Source organism: Stigmatopora argus, chromosome 7 (genome assembly GCF_051989625.1).
Source record: "Stigmatopora argus isolate UIUO_Sarg chromosome 7, RoL_Sarg_1.0, whole genome shotgun sequence".
Classification (NCBI taxonomy): Eukaryota; Metazoa; Chordata; class Actinopteri; order Syngnathiformes; family Syngnathidae; genus Stigmatopora; species Stigmatopora argus.
Genome location: NC_135393.1, coordinates 4,559,305 through 4,583,916, shown reverse-complemented (window position 1 = coordinate 4,583,916; position 24,612 = coordinate 4,559,305). Strand labels below are relative to the sequence as shown.

Below are 24,612 nucleotides of genomic sequence, written 5' to 3'. Positions count from 1 at the left end.
CCTGGCCTTGTAGCTTCTTGTTCAGTACATTAAGCTCATGTGTGATATCAACAAGAAAAGCCAAGTCCATGAGCCATTTGGGATCACTTAGCACAGGATCAATCAACTCACAAACGGCGTAGCTAGCTTTGACTGCTGCATTACTGTCTTTGGTAGCCTTCTTGAAGAGATCCTGTTGCCTCAGAAGACGTGTTTTAAGACTGGCAACCTGGTTGGCTCTCTCATCTCCCTGGTATTTTTCGTACTCCTCAGCATGTCTCATAGTACAATTACGTTTCAAATTGTATTCCTTGTGCACCGCAACTTTTTCAGTGTAAATGAGACACGTCGGGGTGCCCCTGTGTTCAACAAAGAAATATTGCACTCCCCACTTTTCTTGAAACTGTCTGTGCTCATCACCGACCTTTCTCTTCACGGCAGGCTTTGAAAGCGACATCTCTGGGGCTCCGTAATATGTTTTTCCACTTGGAATGAGTCTCGGGTTGATCTTTCACATTCAGTCGCGCGGGTTTGTGGCGCATGTGCACTTTCGCTCTCCGTTTCAATCGCGGAGATGGCTACAGACACTGACACAGGCTGGATCACGGATCATAGCGCCTCATTCAGTTCTATGCTGAGAGCAGCGGAGGAGTGTGCGCGCCGAGCGGAGTGATCGGCCTCACGGCTTCTCCTCCGCCCAGCTGATTGGAGGAATGAATGAGTGAGTGAGCGAGGCACTGGACAGCCCGGCCGATGTCCCGCCCTCCAGAGCCGTATACCTCACCGTGATTGGTTCATTCAGCTCCGAACCAAAGTTCCCTCTAATTTTTTGTTGGTCTGAGCAGAAAGACAACCTCCCTGAGCGCACTGAGTACCAGTGTGAGCGACATCATCGGTACTCGGATGATTCGCCTAAAGACGTTTCGCCGACGGACGTTTGACAGACGGGCAGGTCGCCGAATGGACGTTCCACCAAACGTTCATTCGGCCGAACGGAGGTTTCACCGAAACGGGATTCGAACGCTCGCCCCGCCGGATCGTGTGTGTACAAGTTTTTCAACCTCGGCCCGCGGGCCATATACGGCCCGTTAGGATTTTTAATCCGGCCCGCCGCCGGTGTTGTCCAAATTATAGTAAAAATCAATGTTCGTCTACCATCAATGGCAGTCCGGGAATAAGCACTCTTGGGCAGGCAGATGTAGCAGAACCGAGCCGTAAAATGACAGCAATCGGGTCAAATCCATCCTAAAACAGCATTTAATGATTAAATACAAATACTGGATGATATTGCGATGGAGGCAAAAAAACGTCTATAGACGTCCATTCGCCAAACGGCTCAAAATGCTCTCAAATTTGGTCAAATCCAGCTGAAAACAGCGTTTAATGATTAAATACAAATACTAGTATTTGTATTTAATCATTAAACTAACAAATACTAGTACGACCTGTCCGTCTGTCAAACGTCCGTCGGCGAAACGTCTTTAGGCGAATCATCCGGTCACGACATCATCATTGCTCGCTATCGGCACACCAGTATCACACCTGCCACAAGCAGGTGCATGTCAATGTTCCCTCTAATTTTTCATGTAAAACATGCTGTAAAACAAGAAAAACATGAGTGGACAGAGCTACTACCACTGGCTGCCACTTAAACGGCGCCATCATGGGGAAAGGGGTAAAAAAAAAAAATTAAAAAAAAAAAAAATTAAAAAAAAAAAATCGATCTTTCATATTAAGACGGGGGCCGCAAATTATCGTCCCGCGGGCCGCAGTTGGCCCGCGGGCCGCAAGTTTGAGACCCCTGCCCTAGACTAATTGCCTGGACTGGTTTTGTGCTACCTACTAGTAATAAATTACATCAACGGTTGTGAGAATTTGACCTGGAAAATCTCATCTTATGGTCATAAGGATCATTGTAACACTAAGCAGAGTACATATATATATATATATATATATATATATATATATATATATATATATATATATATATATATATATATATATATATATATATATATATATATATATATATATATATATATATATATATATATATATATATATATATATATATATATATATATATATATATATATATATATATACATACAGTATAAGGAAAAATGACCAAATAAAATCACTTACTTTAAATGAGGCACCATGAGAGATATGCAAGCCACACATTAAGAGTGTCCATTTCAAGTCGTTTACTGTGCAGATTTGATGCAACAGTGCTTTTCAAACCTACTGTAGTGATGTTCAAAATCAGCCAGATGGTTGGTCACTGTGTCCCGCCCCTCGCCACCACCTTTGCAGACGGTGACATAACTAATGATTCTCTTTCACCACGTATGATTTTAAGGACTGAGACGAGACAATGCATTATTCGTCACAAAACAGTTTGTGCAGCAATCAAAGTAATATTATATTACTCTGTCCCCTATGTTAGTCAATGTGTTATGTCAAAGGATTTGGATTGCACTCTCTGAAACATGCAAACATATTCACAAAGTATTCAAATGTCTGTAGCTTTATTTGAATAAAGTGGTTAATGGCGGAGATTAAGGCTGAAATATTTTCGCAGGATAGACAAACATAATCTACGAAATCGTAAAATTATCCATGAATAAATTGACCACTGCGAAAGCAGAGTTTAGTAATTTAGTTCGAACTAGAACTTGAAGTCGAGTCAAATAAAAGGCAAGGGATTTTTTTTGGAAACATCAATACAACCCACGGACCCACTTGTCCTTATTACAGTAGTCCTTCTTGTTCTATGTGGCCTCATGAACTATCCTTCAGATTACTTATCCTTAAAGATCTAATTTTCAATATGTAGAATAGCTAACCCCCCCTAAACTGTAGCTACACTGTTAGGGCAAAAAAATGAAGACAGTGCGATTTTTGTACATGAGGATAGGATCGTGTCACAACCGAACACACAAACTGAGTTTACAGGAAATAGGTTGTGAACTAAATTCAATGTAAAATAGGAAGCAAATGGTGAGGCAATGGCAAATTAATCTTTCATCAAAACAATTCATACATTACAAAGTATGAGATAGTGTTGAATAAGATTTTTTTACAGTGCCCATTTACATAAAATATTGAAAACACAGTACAATTATAGTAATAAATATTTAAGATTCATATATGTGGCCCGTTGGCGTGAGTTTTCCTCCCACATTCCAAAAACATGCATGGTAGGCTGATTGGGTACTCTAAATTGTCCCTAAGTGTTTGAGTGTGAGCGTGAATGGTTGTTTGTCTCCTTTTGCGCGGCGATAGGCTGGCCACCGATTCAGGGTGTCCCCTGCCTCTGGCCTGGAGACAGCTGGGATTGTCTCCAGCACCCCCCTAATGAGGATAAAGCAGTTCAGAAAATGAGATAAGATGAGATGTTACAGGTTGTAGAATATGTTACAGAAAATGGATTGACCTTCGATTGTGCACTTTGAATCAGTAAAAACACAATGAATTGTGCGTTGCACAGGGGACTGGACTTGCAATTATGTCTGCAAATATTTGTGGTCACTTTTGGACTATCTAGGTTAACCAAGGGTTAAGTTTAGGGTTGGACAATGGCATCTTACAAAAGCTGTGACAAGATGATCAAGGGGAGGGGGTGGAGATTGCTATAATATGATGTAAATGGGCGAAAATAGGCATATTAATACTAAACTTTAGATGTTTATGCCATCTTGCTTTGCACTCATGCCAAAATGTTTCATTCCGATAGGCACTGAAAAACCGCGTAAGAACCTCAACTGGTAATCATTTTATTCATTGTGAAGGGCAGTGGTTGCAGTAGGGAAGTGGTTGCAGTAGGGCATTGAATTGATACCAACTGACTTTGACATTCAATTTCAAAAACATTTTGAGAATAATTAGCAGTCAAAGCAATGACAGGATGATCATTGAGAAACCTAGCCATTACAATATATGTGATACAAATGTAACATGTTCACCTTATCTCCGATGCACAACTAAGAGTAAGGATTTTCCTATCGATCTGCTCTGCAGATTAAATTCCAACCTTACATGTACACTTTTCAGAGATGATATACTATTTGTTGTTTGTAGAAGATTATATAAACTATATTATGGACTCATGTGGGATTATTGTGCTCATCAGATGCTCGATGACAAGGAGTTCATTGAGATATCAACTGTACTTTATGAGCGTTCACTTTTAGGTCCCTGACCTGTTGACAGAGTAGCGTGCCTGGAGTTAAATAAAATTCATGGAAAGAAGCCTGATGACCTTTGGACAGTGGGCACAAGAACTAGGCATTTATGAAGATCAGCCAGTACAACCCATTTCCAAACACCTCCCTAAAATGTCACACAACCCTCAAATGCTTAAAATCATTTACAGTGTTGTCTTGTTGGTAGACAAGCAGGTTTGTCCAAATGCAGCACGGAAATGCCAAATAGCATGGAACAATCTGTTAATGGCTTCAAAGTCCAAACTGTGGCAGCTCAAGTTTATGGCTTGTTCGCAACATGACTTATTAGCGTGAATTGGATTGGTTAACTTTATTCATCCCGTATTCGGGAAATTTCATTGTCACAGTAGCAAGAGGGTGAGAATGCAGTTACAGGAAAGGAATTTTAGACATAAATAGATAGGTATGTCTAAAGTGTGCCTTGGTCTAAAACAGGGGTGGGCAAACTATTCCACAAAGGGCCACAGTGGGTGCAGGTTTTCATTCCAACCCTTAAAGAGGACACCTTTTCACCAATCTGGTGTCCTATAGGTGCAATAAGTGGATTGCAGTCAGGTGCTTCTTCTTTTCTGCAGAAATCTCATTGGTTAAGGTGTCTTTGCTGGATTGGTTGCAACAAATACCTGCACCCACACAGCCCTCGAGAACCGGTTTTCCCACCCCTGGTCTAAAACGTGATGGCCAGTCCCATCTTGGTTCATCAAATTTGTGACTCTTTTCTATCCCCTTGTGGTGCCAGTGTGCCTCTACAAATATATGCATACTAGTTTCAAGGAGAGCCAAGAAAAGAAAATACTATTTGCTTTATGAAACAACCAGTGGCGGGCCGTCAGGGCCTTCAAGGCCTTCTCTGCTGGCCTAAGAAATATCTGAATCATATTATATTTTGTCCCCTGGTTGCACTGCTTCCAGATGTGTGTTTTCATATTGAAGCATTTAACCAATCACATTTCAGCCATTATTTGTTGCCAGATCAGATCTGCCTCAAAGCCTTCACAATCAGTTCTTGCGGGCTCTGCTGCATTAAACTAGACTGTTGCTTTTAACCAATCAGATTTCGAGTTGGCAACCCCACAATGATTTTTCATAGGCGTTAGCATTTTGCTGGCTGGGACATGTCATTGCTTTCACAAACTATGATTGGCTAGTAGGCGGGCCAAACCAGTACCCGAGGCAGCCGAGATCACAAACTCCACCCACAATGGCCGACAGAAGCAAAAACAAATGGATTCTGTTTGCTCACAAAGCTATTTTCCAGACGGACTTTTCCAGAAAAAAATGGACATCATTAAGAAAGGGCGGTCAACTCCGAAGCTAGCAAGCCTGTTACAGCCGGGAAAATGGTGTGTGCGGCACTTTCAGCGTGCTAACTTAGCTCCACAAGCAAATAGTATATTGTTGTGTTGATTTAAATCTATTTTCAAAACCGACTATGCCGGAAATATGACAGGATAGGCTCGACTTCCATCATTAGCTTCGATGGCGATAGGAAAGAAGGAAGAAAGAAAGGAGGATGGATATTGTGTAAAAATGATTTTTGGTGAGTAAAATATGGCTATATTCCTAAATAATATTTCAATTGTGGGCCAAGTTCTGATATCTGAAAAGCTCCAGTGTTTGTATTTAAGCTCCAGTGTTTGTATTTAATCACAAAATGCTGCTAGGAAGTGGATTTTACCCCAGTTTAATTTTTGGCGTTTCACCATTGACGTCCATCGCTGTCTTTTCCCGGGAAAAATCACCCCCCTGGCCTGGTTGTAATGTCTCAAAAGCTCCAGTATTTGTATTCAATCAATAAATGATGCTAGTAAGTGGATTTTACCTAATTTTAGTGCATTTTTTGTCATTTCACGTATGGACGTATCGACGTTCATCGCTGGGGAAATGATACTCCGGGCCCGGTTCTGATGTCTAAAAAGCTCTAGTATTTGTATTTAATCAATAAATGCTGTTTTCGGCTGGATTTTACCCCATTTTCAGGCAATGTTTGCCCGTACGCCATTGACGTTCATCGCTGTCTTTTCCCAGGAAAATCACCCCCTGGCCTGGTTTTAATGTCTGAAAAGCTCCAGTATTTGTATTTAATCATGAAATGCTGCTAGGAAGTGGATTTTACCCCATTTTTGTGCATTAATTTATTGATTATTTTTTATGTGTCGCAGCTGTAGCTGCAGTAGAGGTTTTATAGCCCTAAAATAGTTTTTGAGAGTTGGATTGATAAGTTGAAGGCGCTACCAGAAAATGCACCGCCCGCCACTGGAAACAACAATATCTAAAAGGGAAATAACACAGCATGACATTGATGAGGTAGAGTCGTTTTATTTTCAACATGCTTAATAATCACTCCCAGTAGCTAAGGAAGTCACTATGATCAGTCCAGTCCTCCTTGCTGGGGTTGCCCCAGATGGCAGATCTCGGCTGCAACTTAAACTCTGGTTTTCCATCCTGACCTCTGAAGCTGACCTTCCAAGATGGACTTGAGACCATATTCTCAGATGCTGTTGTAACAATAATCCCATCACATGATTAACTTTGCTCCAAGTTGATATTTATTCCTTGTGCTTAAGATAAACTGCTGTTCTAATAGACTTAAAATAAAATTTAAAAAAAATAAAACATGTACACAAACTGTACCTTTTGATAGTGGCAAGCAGGAGGTTTCACAGCAGGCACACACGCTGTCATCACCATGCAATTCTTTCCACCTGAAGCACAGATATGACTTCATTGCTCGCAAGCTGATCAAAAGTGGTCCCATAACTGACATGAACATACTATTCGCCACGGTTGACCCACTTTTTGGTAACTTGATGATAGTTGCAGGCTTTTAAGCTCGAAGTTGGCGTTGGATCACCCATTGATAATTCACAATGCAAATACAGTTGCTGAAAATATATAATTTCCAAGAGTTTAGCGCAAAAAATCCCCACATTATATAGAGCATTCGATAAGCATACCGAGAATGACGAAGAATCAATGTCTTTAAAAATGAAGGCGCCCACTGCGAATTTTTGAATGTTTAAAGGTCCTTTGATGAATGCAGATTGTCTTGTCAACTTGCTATCAATCATACAGCTGCAAAAAAAAAGATGAATGTTAAATTATGACACTTATTTTGGACTAAGATGAACTTTTTTTTACCCTTGGTCGTCTATAACCATATATTGAGGTTCGGAGTAAGGATCCTCAGAGGCAGTCATGAAACACTTATTGATGTAAAGCCTCTGGTCTGTGGAAGTGTTGTTTGTTTGTTTCACCTCAAAGTACATAGGCTGTCCCAGGACAAATGTTTGATCACCAACTATTTCCTTCCCTGATGCTAAAAAGAGCAGAGAGGTGAGTTGATAAACAGTGATGCAAATTAAAAATGCAGTCAGAAATAACATAAGAATAGCATTTGTACCAATTATATTAATGTTACTATTTAACTTTACCATCAAATATAAAGAAATACATAGTAGTTTTCCTCATCCTTTGTCAGTATGTGTAGTACAATGTATAAACTACACAGTGCACAATCATTTGTAAAGGAATATTTTCCTCTAAGTAACTCCCTTGTCACACCAGATAATCTTGTCCATGGATTTGTAACATACAGTTCTTCCAAAAATCATACCATCTTGTGGGGTGATTATGTAATCTAGTTTTGATCGGAGGGGTTTATAAACCGTGCCTCTCCTCAGTTGGATAGAAATGCCAGGATTGAATGAGTGAAAATGCCTGCAGAAAAACAAAGAAAAGGTGAAGACAAACCTTGAAATAAGTACAGACTTTTGTAACACTGGATTGTCTTTGATAAATGTCAAGGCAAACACACAGGTCCCCCTAGCTAAATGTTCAAATACCAAATAATGAACAGCTTAATTATTATTTTCATGTTAACATTACCTTTTACAAGCAGAAGTATGTTTGAAAGGTCAAGTTTTGGGTTCCAATCATAAAGAAACTTTGCGAATTTATAAAAAGCGTTGCTATATTCAGATTTGAACTTTATTCATACGTTGAATGCAGCAATCAGAATTTGTATTATGTAGTAAATTAAATTATTTAGAATTATACCTTGGGTATTTGCATCGCAAGGTTACATCAAATGGCATGTCTCGCATAACTGGTGTTGTTGGGTTGTAGTGGAGGACAACACTGATGAACAAATAGTCTTCGGTACTCTAAAACACATTTAACAGGTGGTGGTTTGTCATTGGGAAAACAACAAAAATAGTAATAGTACATCAAATTAACAGAAGTGACATGAACAAACCTCTCTCTTGAATCCACAGTCACTTTTCAAAAGATACAGAAGATAATAATGTTCTGACGTGGCTTGGTTTACCAGACATTTGCCAAGTTTCAAGTCTCTAAATGCGTCTCTTGAGGAAAAAAGCTCCTTGCTTACTTTCACATACATTCTGTCAACATGGCACAAGACGTCAACAAGCTTAGATTTGGCTGCTCCTCCAGTTGGGACCACAGTTGGAGGCTGTGCAAGGAGAATTTCCTTGATGGTGTCAGGAACAGGCCTAAATCCTTTTTCTGGCATGAACAACTCTTTGGGATCCTGTGAGAAATGGACAATTCGATACCACGGAGCCATTTGAAGTGCTGAGGATTTACTCCTAAGGAACCTGTCACTAAACATAGAGGGGCCAGGTAGCAGTCCTAGGGGTACCTCATCCCTCTCGTCCCCTAGTTCGGCATCCAAACTCTCCCATTCTAACTCTGAGTCATCGTAATCTGCAAGATTTGCCAGTGGGTTAGAATAAGCAGAGGAAAAGAGATGGAGGAAGATGCACATATGAAGCAACCCCATTTTCAGAGGATTTCGTTGCAGTGTTCACCCCTACAACGAAATCCGCTTGCCGCAAATGTCACCTGGAGCAAATGAGCAATTATCTTAGCCAATGGGGGTTTTTGTATGTTTTTGTGGGTTGAACAAATGCAAAAAATAATTAGGAAATAGTATCTTTAATTATTTGGCTCTACTTATGTAATATGCTTTTTTATTATCTAAAATAATTTTTCATTAGTTCATCATACGATTTAATTTTTTAAAACTATTTTTATTGTACATTTTTTATAAACCGGATATTGCGTTTAAAAAACGTCATTCCCAGAATGTAACATCGTCCTTACGGAAGCCGGGCTCGTGGTACTGTTTCTTAATTATAGTTTAATTGTCAAATTATTACTATATTGCTCTTTATTCAGCGTACCGCTTATCTGAGAGTTGATCTGCCCTTCAAATATTTTGTATTAGGTGTCAGGGAAACGACTTAACAAATGTTTTTTTAGGCTATTGCTAACAAGGCAGCTAATGTCGCTAATGTTTTGGTTGTTGATATAAATTCTGACATATCATCAACGTTGCGTGGATAGACGTTGCTTGTGCTATCATAATTAAGTACACTTTTCATCAAATTGGAATATATTTGCGCGTGTGGTTGTCGCGGTGTATCTTCACTAGATGTAATGCTAACGAATTCGTAGTATTTGGGTCGTTGTTATTGTTGGGGTTCGTCCCCTTACTGCGCCGATTTGAAGCGAGTTGAGCTTTATCAGCTCCCCGGGAATCTGTCTCGATGCGTGGGATGATGGGCAGCCAGAGTAGCCCTGTTAAGAGTTACGACTACCTCCTTAAATTTCTCTTGGTGGGAGACAGTGATGTTGGTAAAGGAGAAATCTTGGACAGTTTACAAGACGGTTCGGTGCAGTCTCCCTATGCTTACAGCAGTGGTGAGTTCTATTTTCTCCCTCAAAGTTAGAATAATGTGTACTTTAAAACATACTAGATTATGGCTATTATGAGGTGAACTGATGTACTATGTGAAATTTTAGGAATCGATTACAAAACAACCACTATACTGCTGGATGGAAGAAGAGTGAAATTAGAGTTATGGTAAAGACGAATAATTCTGTTGGCTACAGATTATGTGAACAAATCTAATGGCATGCGTAATTGTGTTTCCATGTTAGGGATACATCTGGTCAGGGCAGGTTCTGTACCATCTTCAGGTCTTATTCAAGAGGAGCACAGGTGAGAGCCACTGATCATTTATGATTAATTACTATTGCAATCTAGTCTAAAAACATGTCAACCTAACTCATGGAAAACAAACACTGGCTCATAAAATAACATGGAGTGATTCTAAAGAGACCTTATTCAAATTTTACAATTTCTCGTGTATAAGCCGCCCTGATTCACTATTTTCACCGCCATATTCATTGTTTTAATAGGGAGTACAAATGTGTTACTTTGAATGGAAAATCTTTAAAAAAATCATCGCACGTGGTACAGTGGTACCTCGACATACGATCGTAATCCGTTCCGAGACTGAGATCGTATGACGAGCTTCTCGTAACTCGAGCGGACGTTTCCCATTGAAATGAATGGAAAACAAATTAATTCGTTCCAACCCTCTGAAAAAACACCCAAAACAGGATATTGGATTGGAAAAAATGTTTTATTTCTTCTAATTCCCCATCTATTAACAAAATAACACATAACTAGTGGTTTATTAGTAATAAAATGTGTTTAATCTAACTAAAATTGGGCGGATTTCGCCGAGGGGAGAGAGAGACGCACAGAAGGGGCCCTTCAAAATATTCCGAAAATGATGCACACAAATGTCCTCACAATAGGATAACCCACGACCACTTGCCAACAAGAAATAGTCTTGTAGTACATATCATATTAGCGATCGCTCCGCTGCTCGTGGGGACATCGGGGGCACCGTCTCGCAACTCCCTCGTTGTAATGGCTCTGGTCGCAACCGCTTTGAACGGCGCCTATGAGAGAGAGTTGCGACCGGAAATATTGCGAGGAGGGAATTGCGGGCCGGTGCCGCTGGATGTTATGAGCAGCGAACGAGAAGTAATATAATACTCCTCGTATTAAATAAGAATAACAGAAAATGCAACAGCTGAGCTTACCCACGTATTGATTGTAGGTAATGAAGTTTTATTCTGAGAAAGAGTGCCATTGCCTATTGGCGTTGTGTGCACGAGTATACTTCATTACCCAGAAAGCCCTCTTTTCTCCCATGCATTCGCGTTGTGCGTTTCCTGGTCGCAACTTGCTGAAGAACTCATTCGGTGCTCGTAGATATTGTTATACACGAAAGAGATGCAAAAAAGACAGTGCCATGGCCACCTGGCTTGGTCGCATCATGAAATTTTGATCGTATCTCGGGCGAATTATTCGATCGAAATTTTCGTCGTAAGACGAGATAATTGTATGATGAGCGGTCGTATGACGAGGTATGACTGTATTTCTGAGGTACTGTATGAATTGAAATCACATTCTACTCCAAAACAGAAAATAACGAACAAATCGACATCTACTGGTGAAAGAGTATAGCAAGTCTTGTGCGCATATAAACCGTACGCTTGATTTAGTCATCATTTTTTTGTTACAAATACGGCTTATATGTGAGAAAATACCGTAATTATTAGAAGGAAACCATTCCTCAGAAGGTTGGAGCACCTCACTCATGAATGGTGTGTCAGAGTACCTTATTGGTAGTTAGAGTAAACATTTTTATTGAAAAATTATCTCAAAGTACTGTGCAATGATATATTAAATTAAATGTTGCACAATTCTTGACTAGGCTATTTTCAAGTTGTGTTCTGTCAAACACAAACAAACCAAACAAGTTTTCATTTCCAAAGTTACCCTTATGTAAAATAGTATTATTTCAGACCGTTTTAACTTATTTTAGTAATGATTTTTTTCCATTTAATTTAACTAAACTTTAATCCCACAGGGTATTCTCCTTGTTTATGACATCACCAATGGCTGGTCATTTGATGGTATTGACCGCTGGATCAGAGAAATTGATGAGGTCAGTACTTTGGTCTAAGAAATTCAGAAAAGTTAGGGATTTTGGGTTTCAGATGATATTTTAAATCAAGCCTTAATTGCCCTTTACAGGTACACTTAATTTGACCTCTCTTGAACTTTTGAATATACGTGTTCCGTTATTCAAGATTTTTCAAAACGTCAAAATACAAATATCGTGAATGGGAAGTGTCAATTTTTCTAGAGTGTAAACACCATCATCAGCAGATTGCACTACAGTTGAAACATTGAAAGTCTGGACATCTCTATTCAAACGTTTAGAAAATATTAAGTTTAATTATTTTGTAACACTTGCAGTGCATTTTATAGGTTCATCTTGAAATGTGACCAGCAACCGAAAGTACTTAATTTCAGGTGTGTTAGCACATTTACATGTTAAAAAAACATTCCATCTTCCAGCATGCCCCAGGAGTGCCCAGGATCTTGGTTGGAAACCGACTTCACTTGGCATTTAAACGACAGGTTCCAACAGAGCAAGCAAGGGCTTATGCTGAGAAAAACAGCATGACCTTCTTTGAAGTCAGCCCTCTGTGCAACTTCAATGTCATCGAGTCTTTCACTGAACTCTCACGTATTGTGCTCATGAGACATGGAATGGAAAAGTTCTGGAGGCCTAACAGAGGTGAGCACCTGGCTTTTTAAATTGCTCATGATTTCAATTTACGTTGTGATCACCAAATGGCTTTGTATTAATAATTTAATATTAGGTTGGGGGCCCCGGTGGCTTGAGTGGTTAGCACGTCGGCCTCACAGTTCAGTCCTGGGTTCAAACCCAGGTTGGTCCACCTGCGTAGAGTTTGCATGTTCTCCTGTGTGGGTTTTCACCGGGTACTCTGGTTTCCTCCAACATTCCAAAAACATGCATGCTAGGCTGATTGGACACTCTAAATTGCCCCTAGGTATGAGTGTGAGAGTGAACGCTAGTTCGAGACCAACATTCAGTAGATGAAGAAGATAGTAAGGAACAAACAGCTATTTTTAGCATGGTTAGCTATAGAGCGGCTAACACAGCATGAAAGCAAAAGTACCATAACAGCCAAAATGAGCGATTATGAGATGCAGGACAACACCGGGCTGACCCACTAAAAGATCCAAGTGTTGTTTTCTTTTTTTTTTTTTTAATTGCCTCTTAAATACATAGCAAATGCTCGCTGTCAGCTCTCCCAATTAGAATGGCAGCCAATGAGTTCCCCATGAAGGATCATAAAACACTATTGGATTTGCAAACACATTTGGAATTACATTACATTTCATGCATTTATAACAGCCAAATTCTTTTCCTTAATCTGAAGTTTTCAGCCTCCAAGATTTGTGCTGCCGTTCCATCGTCTCCTGCACACCTGTGCACCTTATTGACAAGCTGCCGCTGCCCGTGGCTATCAAATCTCACCTGAAATCATTCTCCATGGCCAACGGCATGAATGCAGTCATGATGCATGGGCGCTCCTACTCGGTGGCCAACAGTGCAGCCTCAGGCGGTGCAAGTGGTGGATGCAAGGCCAACAGTATCAAACGCTCCAAGTCTTTCAGGCCCCCACACAGTCCTCCAAGAACATCGTCATCTCCTTCCACCAAGGGGAACTGTAAAATATCATAGTTGAGGCGTGGAGTGAGGCCAAATTATTTTAGCGGTGTTGCGTCCAGAGGCCTCTAAAGGCCTCAAGAAGTGGAAACAAGCTACCTGCAGTAAATCTTACCAGAACGTAGAGCTACCTTGAACTTCGTTCAACCTGTTTGGGTGGATTTAATTTTTTTTTTTGCACTTGTTGGTGCCATTTTTGGAGGTGGTTTTACCTGCACTTTTACAGAAAAATCTGACTGATTGTTTGAGCAAGACATTGGACCAACAGATGAATTGTTGATGATCACTCGCCACCTAACACTACAAATGAGGGAGGCTAATTTGCTCATTTCATCTGGAAATAGTAATTTTTATATTCATTTTTAACGTTGGACTTTTAAATATGGCGTCAGCTTTACGTACTTGTTTGTTTTGACTCTTGTGAGAGCCTAAAAGTGTCTTAAACCCTCATTGAGGGTTCATTTTCTTTGCAACTTTAGCTTCAGCGAAATCAGAAATGATTTTCAATATTTTTTTTTCTGTTTTTGGACAAAGATTGGGGCAATACAATTATTTGCAAAGAGTTTGGCAAAATTATCATTTAAAAGTCCACTGCTCGATTTTCAGCGTTGTCAGTTTCATCCACTAATGGATGCTTTACGTCGGCCTTTTTGCCTCATTAAATGAAATTATATTTTCATTTAAACACTTTGTATATTGTTTGGTACTGATTGGGAAAAGTACATATTAAATGATTGTACTATCATACTTTTGCTATCCTGTAAATATGAATTTGTAAATTGTCTTGTTTCATGTATTTTGATATTTCGTAAACTATGTTATGTATTTATGAATGTATAAATCATAGTAATCTGCAAACTTTCTTTGGCCATATGTGGAATATCTTGTCACTGCCTCTCAAGTATTTGTATATTTGACCTTCTTTCAATCTTTTGAAAGTATAGGCATATAACAGCAGTGCATGGTTACTGTTGACATTTCGCAAACATTGCAACGCAATGTCGTCACAAATAATTGAAAAGCGCAGATTCACGTTTATAGCAAAACCTCACCATAAGAGCACAGTATTTTTTTAATCAGAACTTTCCCTATTTAGCTAATTAGTATAAAACTGAAATATACAAATTCAGTCATAATGTTACCTCAACTATAAAACTAAATTATGTGGTAAATTGGAATTAAAATGTGGTGCATATTTTCCTTCTGTGTCTGCTGCAGTGAGATCAGTTCTTTGGATTTTATGAAATAAAGCACAATCTGTTGATTCAATCACAGCTGTGTTGTAAAGTTTTGGCTGTGAATTAATTCCCATTTTCTCCTTCACGTTTTCTCTTGCTGTATTGAAAACAAAGACAGCCTTCATAAATAAAGAGTAAAACCAATCTTTGTCTGCCTATGTGTTCTTTCATGTTTTTTGCACCCTTTTCATTCAAACATTTATCAAGGTCATTGTGGGAATATGTTTAGTTCTTTGTGTGTTGTGGGGCCACCGGCGCCGAGGAGCCTTCACACCGATGGGGGTGTTGAATTGATTAGCCTTGTGTTGGCCACTTTTGGATAACTGGGACATGAATGTGGTGGTCAAAAGTCACGGAAAGGTTGTCGGGGTCAGTGCCGATGAAAAGATTAGGGGCCAGCTTCTCAGCACCTTGCAGTGGCCTCGGGACAATGCAAATGTGTCGCTTTACATCTGACCGTGGTGTCTAAACACAAATTTGAAAGGGGGAAAGAGTAAAATGGACTAGGTTAAAAAAATAAACATCTGCTTTTTGTTGGTAATACAACCCAGTATCATGCAATACCAATAAAAAAGCTTTTCCACAATGTTTTAGTGATATTTTAACAAGCAAAATATATGATTCACTCCAAAATATGTGCCATATGCAAGCACTCTAATGATTAAAAAATAAATAAATATCATTCCAGGGACAGTGGTCATTAGACATTAGTGCTCCGGCCTCACAGCTCTGAGGTCCTGGGTTCAGATCCAGGTCATGTCCACCTGTGTGGAGTTTGCATGTTCTCCCCGGGCCTGCGTGGGTTTCCTCCGGGTACTCCAGTTTCCTCCAACATTCCAAAGACATGCATTGTAGGCTGATTGGACACTCTAAATTGCCCCTAGGTGTGAGAGTGAATGGTTGTCCGTCTCCCTGTGCCCTGCGATTGGCTGGCCACCGATTCAAGGTGTCCCCCGCCTCTGGCCCGAACTCAGCCTGGATAGGCTCCAGCACCCCCCGCGACTCTGGTGAGGTTAAAGCGGTTCAGAAAATGAGATGAGAAAAATACATATATAATATACTGGTTCTATTTTTTTTAAATTGTATTTAATCTTTTTCCTGCCTCACCCCAACAACAGCCGTCCAAATCATTGAAACTGACATGACTTAGCGTGAATGATCGTTTCTCAGTGCCATTGACGGCGCTAGCGGTCCAATCTACTTTGACTGGGAGGGGCGGAACGTTCATTCGCCCCTTCCTGTCAAAACGCATTGGACCTCTAGCGGCGCCAATGGCAACCAATGAGTTAAATTAGTAATCTGTAAATGTTAAAAAAAACATTATTCATGCCCGCAACGAGGGAACGTTTATAGATGTCACCACAATAAATAGAGTGTGGACACTCTTAAGGTTAGACTTCTCACGGAGATGTTTATATCCGTGCGCGCGGTTGTTGGCACAGCTTGTTGCGTGTTTTCTTTGATGTTTTTACAATGTTTGTGCAGTTGCTGGGCGCATGTCTCCGCTTCATAAACGTTTGAGACACTGAACGGTCGGGGGGCGGACAGAGGGGCCTGCCCTTTATCCCCCCACCCTCCATTCAAAGTCTGAAAGGGTGATGTTGCGTCTCTTTTTCATTGTGCACTTGGGTATGCATGGTTAAGTGCTATTCCGCGGGTGTATGAATGAAACCATGGTGAAAATCGATGTACCACCGAGGCACTCTTTTGCATGGACGGTCAAGGAAAGGATTATAGTCTGATCGTCTTCGTCATGTGTTTTTCGAGTTGATTTTTCTGTTTTGAAGTTTCATGGCGCACGAAACTTGGATGGGAACTTTACGCACTGCGGCGGGCGACATGCACAGTGCGCACAAAGCAGACATTGAAAATCTACAGGAACTCACTTCGTTATCGTGACCTAAAAGAGGTATGAAATTAATCAAAATACTCTTGCAAAAGAACAACAATGGTTAAACTCCCTGAACCACCTTTGGATTATGGATGCTCCATGAAGAATGCAATCTGGCGCAATACATTCAACTCTAAAAGACGCAAAAGGGGCCGGATTCGCCAAAATATGCGAATTATATGGATTTTTCAATTATTGGGACTTTCTGTAGGTGCAAGTGTATCAACACCCAAAGTGGAACACGAGGGGCTTTGTCCCAACAAACTGAACACAAATCTTTGGGTTGACGCACAAAGCACCTGCGAGAGGGAATGCAACGTTGACGAGGTGAGAACATTTGTGCTATAACTTTGTTTATTTAGAAAAAAATAACAATAAAAATATTAACTATTGAGCCATTAATATAGTTAATTAGCAGTAGTGTAAAAGAATGAAGTTAAGATTACTTTCTTAATAACTGTGCTTAAGCTATCGATTATTTTAATCATCACTTTTATTTCCCTACATATGACAGATTCAATACACCTACCGTATTTTCTCGCATATGAGCCACTCCCGCATATGAATCGCACTCTTACAATTGCCTTAAAATCATTGAATTTTACAATTTCTCGCGTATAAGCAACCCCCGGATTCACAATTTTCACCTCCATATTTATGGTTTTAAAAGGGAGTACAGTGGTACCTCGACATACGAGCACCCCGACATACGAGCATTTCGAGATATGAGTAAAATTTTGAGCAAATAATTATCTCTAGATACGAGAAAAAATTCGAGATGCGAGAAAGCCAGGTGGCCAAGACATGAGAGGCTGTTTATCATTGTAGCGCGCTGTATTTTTTGCCGCATCTCTTTCGTGTATAACAGATGTCTACGAGCACTGGGCGAAGCGTTGCATTTTTTCAGTGTTTTTGTCCGTCACTCAGCGCGAATGCCGGAGCGATCGTTAATACGAGGAGTATATATTACTTCTCATTGGCTGCTCATAAGAACGTCAGGGGCACTGGCTCTCTCCCCCGAAACTCCTCATGTAATATCTATGGTCGCAACTCCCTTTGTAATGTCTCTGCGAGCACTGAGCGGAGCGTTGCATTTTTTCAGTGTTCCCCCCCCCCTTAGCCTGTTAGCTCCCGTTGGCAGAGCGATCGCTAATTCAAGACTACTTCTCATTGGCAAATGGTCGTGCATTATCCTATTGTGAGGACATTTGTGTGCATCATTTTCGGAATATTTTGAAGGGAATACAACAGCAAACAGCCCTTCGATAGTGAACGTGAGGGTGGAGGCGGGGCAAACAGCCAACAGCCAAGAGAAGGTATAAAAATGTAAAACAAAATTAGAATTAAGTTTAGTGTAAGGTTAGAGTAAACTTATTTTTGAGTGTGCCTGCATCGTAATCCAAGTTAATTTAAATTTGTTTATGTTATATTACGATTCACCGGTGCAAAAAGTCTCCCCCGCTCAACCCGCCCCCCTCTATGTCCCTCTCTCTCTACCCTCCGCAAAATCTGTCTAATTTTAGTTCTATTAAACACATTTTAGTAATATTAAACCACTAGTTGTGTTACTTTGTTAATAGATGGTGATTAGAAGAAATAAAACATTTTTTTCCAATTCGATATCCTGTTTTTGGTGTGTTTTTCAGAGGGTTGGAACAAATTAATTTGTTTTTAGTTCACTTCAATGGGAAACGTTTGTCGAGTTATGAGAATATCGACATACGAGCTCAGTCCCGGAACGAATTAAGCTCGTATCTCGAGGTACCACTGTACAAATGTGTTACTTTGAAGGGAAAACCTTAAGAAAAATCATCGCACATGGTATTTATGAGATGCTGTATGAATTAAAAGCACCTTATTAGGGTCAATATTATAAGGAAGCTGCTAATTCATCCAGAAAAGGTTGTTTTCTTACTGCAAAACAGAAAATAACCAACAAATAGTAAATGTTAATTTGCCGAAATCTGCTGGTGAAAAAGAATATAGCAACGCTGTAAGTCTTGTCTCATGTCTCATCTTCCATACCGCCCATACTCGAAAGGGTTGTGGGGGTTGCTGGAGCCTAACCCAGCTGTTTTCGGGCAGAAGGCAGACTACACCCTAGACTGGTCGCTAGTCAGTCGTAGGGCACACAGAGAAACATACGACCATCCGCACTCCCAATTATACCGCCGCCTGCGGGAATCGAGCCTGCGCCTGCCCACACCAAAGTCAGGCGAGTGAACCACTAGCGCTGTAAGTCTTTTGCGCATATAAGCCATACCCTTAATTCACTCATCATTTTTTTTAGTTACAGATACGGCTTATATGCGAGAATATACGGTAACTCATTTTTATTTTTGCAGATTGGGTCTGTTTGTTGATTTAACGGTACTTGTAATCAAAATTCATTAAAAAAAGTGCTTTTCTGTAAAAAAAAATACGGTTGTAAAGTCATAACACTTTTGTTTCTGTAAGAGGATACATTTTAGCTATAATTGCAGGTGTGAGTACTTACACCACATATAGTATTTATGCCAATGTCGTGATTTGTGTTTTGCGAACAGGACTGTGCTGACTTCGAGAAGTGTTGCACTAATGTGTGCGGCCTCAACAGTTGCGTTGCTGCACGGTTCTCCGATGGCACGACCGCTCAGCCAGGTGGACTTGGAGGAGGGAATGGGGACGGGTTAGCGGGCTCCACAGCGACCTGCGATGGATTCATCTGCAGCCAGCAGGGATCCACATGTGACATCTGGGACAGGCAGCCCATCTGCAAGTGTCAGGACCGATGCGAGAAAGAGCCCAACTTCACCTGCGCGTCTGACGGCCTCACGTACTTCAACCGCTGCTATATGGATGCAGAGGCCTGTATACGGGGGGTGACCCTAACAGTCGTCACCTGTCGATTCTATCTGGCAGGACCCCACACGAGTCCGCTACCTCAGGACACGACTGCTTATCCCACGCCAACATCCTCTCAGGAGCACCCTATGCCACCGGCGCTGTACTCCAACCCTCATCACCAGTCTATCTACGTTGGAGGCACGGTCAGCTTCCACTGCGATGTCATAGGGATCCCCAGACCAGATGTAACTTGGGAGAAACAAAGCGAACGGCGTGAGAGGCTAGTCATGAGGCCGGATCAAATGTACGGCAATGTGGTAATTACCAACATTGGGCAGCTTGTCATCTACAACGCCCAAGTATGGGACACGGGCATCTATACTTGCATCGCACGAAATTCCGTGGGGGTCCTCTGTGCTGACTACCCTTTATCAGTCATACGTCGGGTTGGTGATGACTTCTCCGAAGATCCAGAGATTTCCATGGGGAGGCCCTTCTCACCAGCAGATTGCTTGGCTGAAGTCGACACTAGAAGCTGCAGCGGCGAGCGCCATGTGGATTGGTATTATGACAGCAAGCTTGGTTCCTGTGTGGCCTTCAGCAACGGTGGGTGCGAGGATAGTCGCAACCGATTTGAGACCTATGAAGAATGTAAGGCTTCCTGTCAGAGAGAGGGCATGGGGATCTGCTCTCTCCCTTCAGTGCAGGGCCCCTGCAAAGCTTGGGAAGTGCGTTGGGCCTGGAATTCTATCATGAAACAGTGTCGGGCATTCGCATATGGTGGCTGCCAAGGGAATGCTAACAGTTTTGCCTCACAAAAAGAATGTGAAGCTAATTGCCCAACACCCAAAAGGAAACCTTGCAAGGCGTGTCGGGTTAAGGGGAAAATGGTTCCCAGTCTATGTCGCAGCGACTTTGCCATTGTGGGGAGGCTAACTGAGCTTGTTGAGGATCTGGACTCAGGATTGGCCAGGTTTAGCGTGGAAGAGGTTCTCAGAGATGAAAAGATGGGCTTGACTTTCTTCAACACTAAACACCTTGAGGTGACCATCGACAAGATAGACTGGAGTTGTCCCTGCCCAAACATCACTATGGAGGAGAACCCGCTACTGGTGATGGGAGTGGTGCAGGACGGCATGGCTATTATCCAGCCAGACAGTTACGTCAGAGCAATAACCGATCGCAGACTTAAGAAGCTCCGTGAGGTTCTCGTTAAAAAGACCTGCCAGACATTGTAAAACTCCCGAGACTTGTTATTGCAGATGGTTGGAGGACCAAATGGTGCAGTGAAACATTTAGGACTGAGGTGGGCATTAATGCAACAAAAATTAAACATGGCACTACTGGTATCTTACTCTGGTGCTTTTATTTTGATTTGAATAACCACCTTAGATTATTCTTTGCCTGGATGAATTGCATTCACGATGTGATTTACTTTTACGACAGTCAGAAAACAGCTTGATATTGTCTAACTTGCTTGGCAAAATGTCACCTTCATTGTGTTTATATCACTTTTTAAAAATGATCTTGTATTCAATACCTAATGTCCACATTACCACCTACAACTTATGACTCTTATTTCTGCTAAATGACCTTTATATATACAATGAAAAGAAAAAAACCCACAAACACTAAACCCAAATGAGCACTAAATTCTTTTTATCCTGGTGTTTAATCAAGGATATTTTGTACTCCGTATGATACAATCATTGTGACTGTTTATTTTAATGTCAAATTAATTTGGCAACACGTCTGAGCGAAGACTTCATTTAAGGCGCTTGCTGTCATCTGTTCAGCATAAGGGCAGGGCACTTCACACCAAACTTTCCTTCCTGAACAGGAGACATTTGTTGTTGGCTGGCATGTCCACCTAATATATAAAATAAAATTGTGCACATCAATATTTTAGAGTTAAAAATAATAATTAATAAAATATTCATAACACAGACCACTTACAATTTTCTCTAGGAATAAACCATGCATTTCAGCCACCGATTTAAGGAGGGAAACATCCCTGAGGCCCCACTCTGGGTTCCTGCAAATGAAAACATTTCATTCTTGAATTTACTTGCGTAAGTGTATTCCAAATAATTGATAAATGACTCCTTCTCTTACACTGCTATGGTTCCTCAACACAGCATACACAAAAATGAAAAGTACCTCTGTCGTAGACTTAGATCAAAATCAACATTGCTTTGTGGTGTGATGCTGCCATTCACTGCGTAAGGCTGGAGAGGACAAAGGAAATAATATCACATATTAACAATAATTTTACAGTGTGGAAATTGATTCATGAAGTGCACACTTATAAAAACAATTTTCTTTTAAACTGACCCCATATGTCAACAGCAGACCTTGTGGCTTCAATACTACTCCAGCTCCTTTGAATAAACCCTAAAAAAGGAAAGAAGGGAGTCTTGCATAATTGAATGAAACAACACAGAAAATCATATCCAACTGTTGAACTGTTTTGAAAATTCTTGAATCGTGCTGCAACAGAAAGTTAAGAGATTTAGTACTCCAGATCAAGTTAACAAGAATACAACAATCAGAATAAGAAGTTTATATACACGCACGCACGCACGCACACACTCTCTTACTGAAATTCATCCGTTTTGAAGCGGCAGGCTTGTCTCATGCAATAAATTATCTGTATACATAAAATTTTATATACTGTTAATGAGTCCAAGTTTGACTACCATGAAAAGTGCCCAAGGAGTTCTGGCATTTTGACTACATGATTGCTATACTTCAGAATGTGTTCGTGAGTGACACTTTATCAGAAACAGAAAAATGTGTTTATTTCCCATTGTGAACAAGACTTGCAGATTTATGTGAACTAAGAATAGTAGCAAGAAATTGTTATTTTTATTCAATAACAAGTGTACAGATTCAGATCATTTTTGTCAAAGCAGAATTTTAATACAGCACTTGCACCAAATTTTACGCAGGTGTTAGCTGGCTGGTGGGTGTAGGTGCATGTAAAGCCATTGGAGAATTTCTCTCATCTCATCTCATTTTCTGAACCACTTTATCCTCATTAGGATCGCGGGTGGTGCTGGAGCCAATCCCAGCTGTCTACAGGCCAGAGGCAGGGGACACCCTTAATCGGTGGCCAGCCAATCGCAGGGCACAAGGAGATGGGCAACCATGCACACTCACACCCATAACAAGGGGCAATTTAGAGTGTCCATTCAGCCTACCAGGCATGTTTTTGCAATGTGGGAGGAAACCGGACTACCCGGAGGAAGCCCACGCAGGCCCGGGGAGAACATGCAAACTCCACACAGGTGGACGTGACCTGGATTTGAACCCAGGACCCCAGAGCTGTGAGGCCACTCGTGCCACCCCATGGAGAATTTCATGGACTATAATTATCTCATTCCTAAAATACGTGCCTCTGTACAAGCCATAGGAGAGATGTGGATCATGTTAATGTTGAGGACCAGATCCAGGGTCTCTGCTTGGATACCTCCCCAGTGGTCATGACTCCGAGAAGCATCCAGGTGGATGGCTGGCTTCACATTGTTCAATTGATAGTGAGCTCTGTAGGCCTCTATACTGAAAGGAAACACGCACGGTTTATTGTTAATTCAACCACATAAAAACACGCTTACATCTTTACATTAACGCCTCTTATGATTTTTGCCATTTTGCTGGACCATGTCGTGTGCATTCTTATCAGATCGTCGTGAAATGACAGATTTCATGGCATCCCAAAAAACAAAGACTGAGTACCTGCTTAAAGAACGCTCATCGTACTCTGACGGCTGCCATGTGATGTTCTGTAGAGATCCAGCAAAATGTGTAACATGCTGTCCAGTACCGGAGGAGATCTCGAGAGCTTGTAGCCGACGATCAGAGTTCACGCAGTCCCTTAAAACCACCAGGATGGGATCCTTGTTCCTTTCCGCCGCGGCGGCATTCAGCATCCTGCTGGAGCCCAAGTACAGTTGTCGGCTGATGCTATACAATTTACGAAGCCACTCCAGGACAGGACTCTTGTGTGTTGAGTTTGGTCCAATGAGAGTAGGTGCAAGGTATATACCACTAGAATTCCGAATGTTTATTTTTTCACGACAATCGCAACTTCCGTTTTGTCACACATCACGTGGGTCCTATCATCCAATCAGAATCCCGGAAGAATAAGACGTTAACCCTCAAACGAGGAAAATAACAGTATTTTGATTTTGATATAAAGAAAACAACAGGTTATATAATCTATGTAATTTCGAATTTAAAACTGCGGTCAAGTGAGCCGCTGTTTCTCTTTCCGTAGTCAAGCAAGCCGCGCTTCAATTTCGTTTGCCCTCTTCCTTCAGGTTTTACGGCAAAGAGGGAGGACGCGCGCATGAACAGAGGGAAAGATGACGTCACTGCCGAATCCTAATCGAGTGTTTCGGGTAATAGTGGATTTCAACTCCCTCCCATTTGAATTGCAATTTAATTGAATTTAAAGATGCAATATTGACAAATGAACGTAATTCATTAAATACATAAAAGGAAATTACGCCATTGATTTTTTTCTCACACTGAAGGAAATCCAAACTATGACGTCAACATGCTGTTCCAGCGCAGCGTAATTAATACAGTGAAAATAAAAGGTGTTCGATAAACAAAAAGGTAATATACCATCATTTGTGTCGATTTGGGCTCAATAGGTCAAATGGCCTGGGAGATACTGAAGAAATTAGGGGCTAATAACAGTATTAAATTAATAATTTTATAAAAGGAGCGTGTTGTTGCAGAATTAAAAGGTGTTAAACAGAAGGTAACATAGTAAGTAGTATATGTAGTAGTCAACATGAGTAAGGGGTACAAAGTGACTAAAGTAGCGAGCAATCATTCTTGATTAGGTCCTAGGTGCAGATCTTGAGTTAAGGATGGTGACAGCTCTTGGGAAGACACTGTCCTTGAGTCTGTTTGTCTTGGCTGTCATGGCTCTGTAGCGCCTTCCAGAGGGCAGCAGGTTGAAGTGGTGGAAGCCACGATGTTTTATGTATTTTATGATG

The 24,612-nt window shown here is 41.0% G+C and overlaps 4 protein-coding genes across 4 annotated transcripts; 2 read left to right on the top strand and 2 right to left on the bottom strand.

Moving 5' to 3' along the window:
• Positions 1-6,526: 6,526 nt before the first annotated feature.
• On the bottom strand, positions 6,527-9,086 carry zp3c (zona pellucida glycoprotein 3c). The gene is made up of 8 exons (XM_077605471.1): positions 8,467-9,086; positions 8,268-8,374; positions 7,825-7,928; positions 7,350-7,527; positions 7,166-7,283; positions 7,005-7,093; positions 6,843-6,913; positions 6,527-6,706 (listed from the first exon to the last, which is right to left on the bottom strand). The coding sequence occupies exons 1-8, from the start codon at positions 9,013-9,015 to the stop codon at positions 6,549-6,551; spliced, it is 1,374 nt and encodes a 457-aa protein (XP_077461597.1). The 5' UTR covers positions 9,016-9,086; the 3' UTR covers positions 6,527-6,548.
• Positions 9,087-9,327: 241 nt separating this feature from the next.
• On the top strand, positions 9,328-15,027 carry LOC144077881 (ras-related protein Rab-40C-like). The gene is made up of 6 exons (XM_077605964.1): positions 9,328-9,938; positions 10,041-10,101; positions 10,179-10,239; positions 11,969-12,046; positions 12,463-12,685; positions 13,356-15,027. The coding sequence occupies exons 1-6, from the start codon at positions 9,785-9,787 to the stop codon at positions 13,658-13,660; spliced, it is 882 nt and encodes a 293-aa protein (XP_077462090.1). The 5' UTR covers positions 9,328-9,784; the 3' UTR covers positions 13,661-15,027.
• Positions 15,028-16,942: 1,915 nt separating this feature from the next.
• wfikkn1 (WAP, follistatin/kazal, immunoglobulin, kunitz and netrin domain containing 1) lies at positions 16,943-20,838 on the top strand. Its single transcript, XM_077604702.1, has 2 exons — positions 16,943-17,101; positions 19,321-20,838. Exons 1-2 carry the CDS (start codon positions 16,943-16,945, stop codon positions 20,836-20,838), a joined length of 1,677 nt encoding a protein of 558 aa, XP_077460828.1.
• A 109-nt stretch (positions 20,839-20,947) lies between these two features.
• Positions 20,948-23,859, bottom strand: mettl26 (methyltransferase like 26). The gene is made up of 6 exons (XM_077606275.1): positions 23,339-23,859; positions 22,999-23,161; positions 21,935-21,994; positions 21,761-21,828; positions 21,557-21,635; positions 20,948-21,470 (listed from the first exon to the last, which is right to left on the bottom strand). The coding sequence occupies exons 1-6, from the start codon at positions 23,530-23,532 to the stop codon at positions 21,414-21,416; spliced, it is 621 nt and encodes a 206-aa protein (XP_077462401.1). The 5' UTR covers positions 23,533-23,859; the 3' UTR covers positions 20,948-21,413.
• Positions 23,860-24,612: the final 753 nt, after the last annotated feature.

Coding starts and splice junctions, on each gene's coding strand:
- zp3c (XM_077605471.1), bottom strand. CDS start 9,015: ATGGGGTTGCTTCATATGTGCATCTTCCTCCATCTCTTTTCCTCTGCT. Junction 7,528..7,824: donor CATAATCACCCCACAAGATG/GTATGATTTTTG, acceptor TGCTCTTTTTAG/CATCAGGGAAGGAAATAGTT. Junction 7,284..7,349: donor ATGGTTATAGACGACCAAGG/GTAAAAAAAAGT, acceptor TTTTTTTTGCAG/CTGTATGATTGATAGCAAGT.
- LOC144077881 (XM_077605964.1), top strand. CDS start 9,785: ATGCGTGGGATGATGGGCAGCCAGAGTAGCCCTGTTAAGAGTTACGAC. Junction 12,047..12,462: donor GGATCAGAGAAATTGATGAG/GTCAGTACTTTG, acceptor TCCATCTTCCAG/CATGCCCCAGGAGTGCCCAG. Junction 12,686..13,355: donor GTTCTGGAGGCCTAACAGAG/GTGAGCACCTGG, acceptor CTTAATCTGAAG/TTTTCAGCCTCCAAGATTTG.
- wfikkn1 (XM_077604702.1), top strand. CDS start 16,943: ATGCGAATTATATGGATTTTTCAATTATTGGGACTTTCTGTAGGTGCA. Junction 17,102..19,320: donor GGGAATGCAACGTTGACGAG/GTGAGAACATTT, acceptor TTTTGCGAACAG/GACTGTGCTGACTTCGAGAA.
- mettl26 (XM_077606275.1), bottom strand. CDS start 23,532: ATGCTGAATGCCGCCGCGGCGGAAAGGAACAAGGATCCCATCCTGGTG. Junction 21,995..22,998: donor CTCCTATGGCTTGTACAGAG/GCACGTATTTTA, acceptor TTCCTTTTTTAG/GGTTTATTCAAAGGAGCTGG. Junction 21,636..21,760: donor GATCTAAGTCTACGACAGAG/GTACTTTTCATT, acceptor TTTCATTTGCAG/GAACCCAGAGTGGGGCCTCA.